Below are 2,978 nucleotides of genomic sequence, written 5' to 3'. Positions count from 1 at the left end.
AGGGAAAAGACTGAGTTGTTTGTTCATGGATTTTAACAGAGATATCGGGGGCAGCTAGATGGCGCAGTGGGTAGAGCACCGGCCCTGGAGTCAGGAGTACCTGAGTTCAAATCCGGCCTCAGACACTTAACAATTACTAGCTGTGTGACCCTGGGCAAGTCACTTAACCCCAATTGCCTCACTAAAAAAAAAACCCCAAACCAGAGATATCATATCTAGAAAAAGGTCAGCTGGAAAAGATGAGTCTGGCATTAGGAAAAAATGTTTCAAACAAACAGTGATCTGTGAGTTTATTTGATTGATATTATGAGGCATAAAAAAAGAGAACAGACACAGAAATAAGAAAAAGAATGCTGGGTTTATGGTTATTTGGTATATTTTTATTAAGAATAACCAAGGAATCAGTAGGAAGACAGAAGAAAGCAAAAGACATATGTGTACCTTTATCTAAGAGTTCTAATTCTTATTCTGGGTCCTTTTACTCCTTTTCACAATCCCCCTCCTCACCTTGGTCCCAGAGTCTACTGCATCTCTTTCTCTCAAACTTTCTTTCCTCCTTTCCCCATGTCAACACCACAGATGATTTACAAGGAAGAAAGGAGCAGATTTGCTGCAAGGGAGGACAGTCTTACCTTCATACTGTGCATGTGCCCCCAGCAGGTCCTTCCTGGAGACCCTGTCCTGACTTCTCTCCTCTAGCAGCAGCATTGCCTCTTACAGCAGCATTGCTGGCAGCAGCATTTCTGTTGGCAGCAGCCCTTGCCACAGCCACAGCCCTTACCACAGCCACCACCACAGCCACAGCCACAGGAGCCACAAGAGCCAGAGCAGCAGGTGCGGTGGCAGCAGATGACCATGGGACTGCAGCAGCCTCCACAGCAGCCACAGCAACAGGGGCAGCAGGCAGAGCAGCAGCCCACACGGCGGCAGGTACATGTGGTACAGCCACCGCAGCCACCACAGCCACCGCAGCCACCACAGCCACCGCAGCCACCACAGCCACCGCAGCCACCACCACAGCCACCACAGCTGTTGCCTCTACAGCCACAGCAACCCATAATGTCAGTACAGAGGGTTCAGGTGAGGTGGGAAAGGACTCAGGAGAGGTGAGTGAAGTTTGATGCTTTCCTTCTTTAGGGCAGCCCTTATATACCCTGCTGGGGGGAGAGGGGGGACTTGTATAAAGACACAGGACAGTGTTGTTGTTTTCCTAGTCTCCATGAGACAATCACTTTCTTGTTTACTTTTTCATTTGACATCTTTAACCTCATTAAATTGCTTACTTTAGACTCTTAAATTTTTACTCTATTTCAAAGTCACATTCCAGGATGCTATGGAAGCGTTAGTCATCCAAGATGGGGCAGTAGGAGTTTTCAAGGGAACCAAAGTAATCATATACTCCTCAAAAGCAATAGAAACACCAAGGAGAAGAAAAAAAATAGCTAAAATAAACACAAGGGGCAGCTAGGTGACACAGTGGATAGAGCACCGACCCTGGATTCAGGAGGACCTGAGTTCAAATCCGGACTTGACACTTATTAGCTGTGTGACCCTGGGCAAATCATTTAACCCTCATTGCCCCACAAAAAAAAAAAAAGAAAAAGAAAAAAATAGAGTTTGAAAGTTGCCCCCCCAAGCTCCCCAAAACATAGTGTAAAATAAACACAGAAGATACTGAATAAATACCAAAATAGAAAATAAGCCAAGCTAAGAAGAGCTCTGCTGCCTAAAAAAATACTGTGGCACAACTAAAACAGCTAAAGTCTCAGAAGCAACATGCCTTAAAAAAGAAGGCATGATATAGTAGGAGATCTTGATCAGTGGGTAAGTGATACATATCCAGACTTAAACAAGAATTAGCACAGATAAGAAATTCACAAGAGCAAATGAAAGAACTTGAATAAGCTTTAAAAAAAAATTACAGTCAGAACTAAAAGCATAATTAAGATATAAGAAATAATGAAAACAAAACAAAACAAAACCCCTTAAAAACAAAACAACCAAAGGAACCAACAAAACTTGACAAAGCAGAAAACAGAATTTCAGACAATATAGCTAAAATAGTTTGATTATTTAAAAACTAAAAAACATATCTATGAGGAATAGAAAAATATATATGAGTTACTAGAAATGGAGGACAGATCAAAATGCCCTAATCTCAGGATTAATGGTTTTCTACAAAACTATAAAAAGAAAAAGAATCTGCACATTATATTAGGGGACATAACATAAGAAATCTTTTCAGAATTAACAAATACAAGTCACAGGCGGACCAGAAAAACCTGGAAAGACTTACATGAATTGATGCTGAGTGAAGTGAGCAGAACCAAGAGAACATTATATACAGTAACAGCAACATTGTGTGATGATCAACTGTGATAGACTTAGCTCTTCTCAGCAATACAATGTTCCAAGACAATGCCAAAAGACTCATGAGGGAAAATGCTCTGCACATCCAGAAAAAGAACGATGGAGTCTGAATGCAGATCAAAGAATACTATTTTCACTTTCATTGTTGTTTTGTTTCTTCTTTCTTGTGGTTTCCCCCTTTGGTTCTGATTCTTCTCTCACAACATGACTAATATGGAAATATGTTTAACATAATTGTAATGTATAACCTAGGTTGCTTGCTGTCTTTGGGAGGAAGGAGGGAAGGAAGTGAGGGAGAAATATTTGGAACTCAGAATCTTACAAAAATGAATGTTGAAAACTATCCTTACATGTAATTGGAAAAAAATAAAATAAAATATTATTTAAAAAATAAATACAAGCCACATGATACAAACAGAATAAATAGGACTCGATGAAGATGAACTCCATGAATTCTCTCTCTTAGACATACATTAGATAAAATTTAGCATTAAAACATATAAAAAATAGTTAAAATTCCCAAAAGAAATATGAATATGACTTATCAATGGATAAAAATCTAGACCACTGTGGTCTTCTCAAAGACAAAGAATTATTGTAAAAATTGG

The 2,978-nt window shown here is 39.7% G+C and overlaps 1 protein-coding gene across 1 annotated transcript; it reads right to left on the bottom strand.

Moving 5' to 3' along the window:
* Nucleotides 1-290: 290 nt before the first annotated feature.
* Nucleotides 291-1,058, bottom strand: LOC122746096 (small cysteine and glycine repeat-containing protein 7-like). The gene has a single exon (XM_043991558.1). It carries the CDS (start codon nucleotides 1,056-1,058, stop codon nucleotides 696-698), a length of 363 nt encoding a protein of 120 aa, XP_043847493.1. The 3' UTR covers nucleotides 291-695.
* Between the last annotated feature and the right edge of the window lie 1,920 nt (nucleotides 1,059-2,978).

Source organism: Dromiciops gliroides, chromosome 3 (genome assembly GCF_019393635.1).
Source record: "Dromiciops gliroides isolate mDroGli1 chromosome 3, mDroGli1.pri, whole genome shotgun sequence".
Lineage (NCBI taxonomy): Eukaryota > Metazoa > Chordata > Mammalia > Microbiotheria > Microbiotheriidae > Dromiciops > Dromiciops gliroides.
This window is presented reverse-complemented; position numbering and strand designations above follow the sequence as displayed.

Bases quoted from the DNA above. Each gene is read 5' to 3' on its own strand.
- LOC122746096 (XM_043991558.1), bottom strand. From the start codon at position 1,058: ATGGGTTGCTGTGGCTGTAGAGGCAACAGCTGTGGTGGCTGTGGTGGT.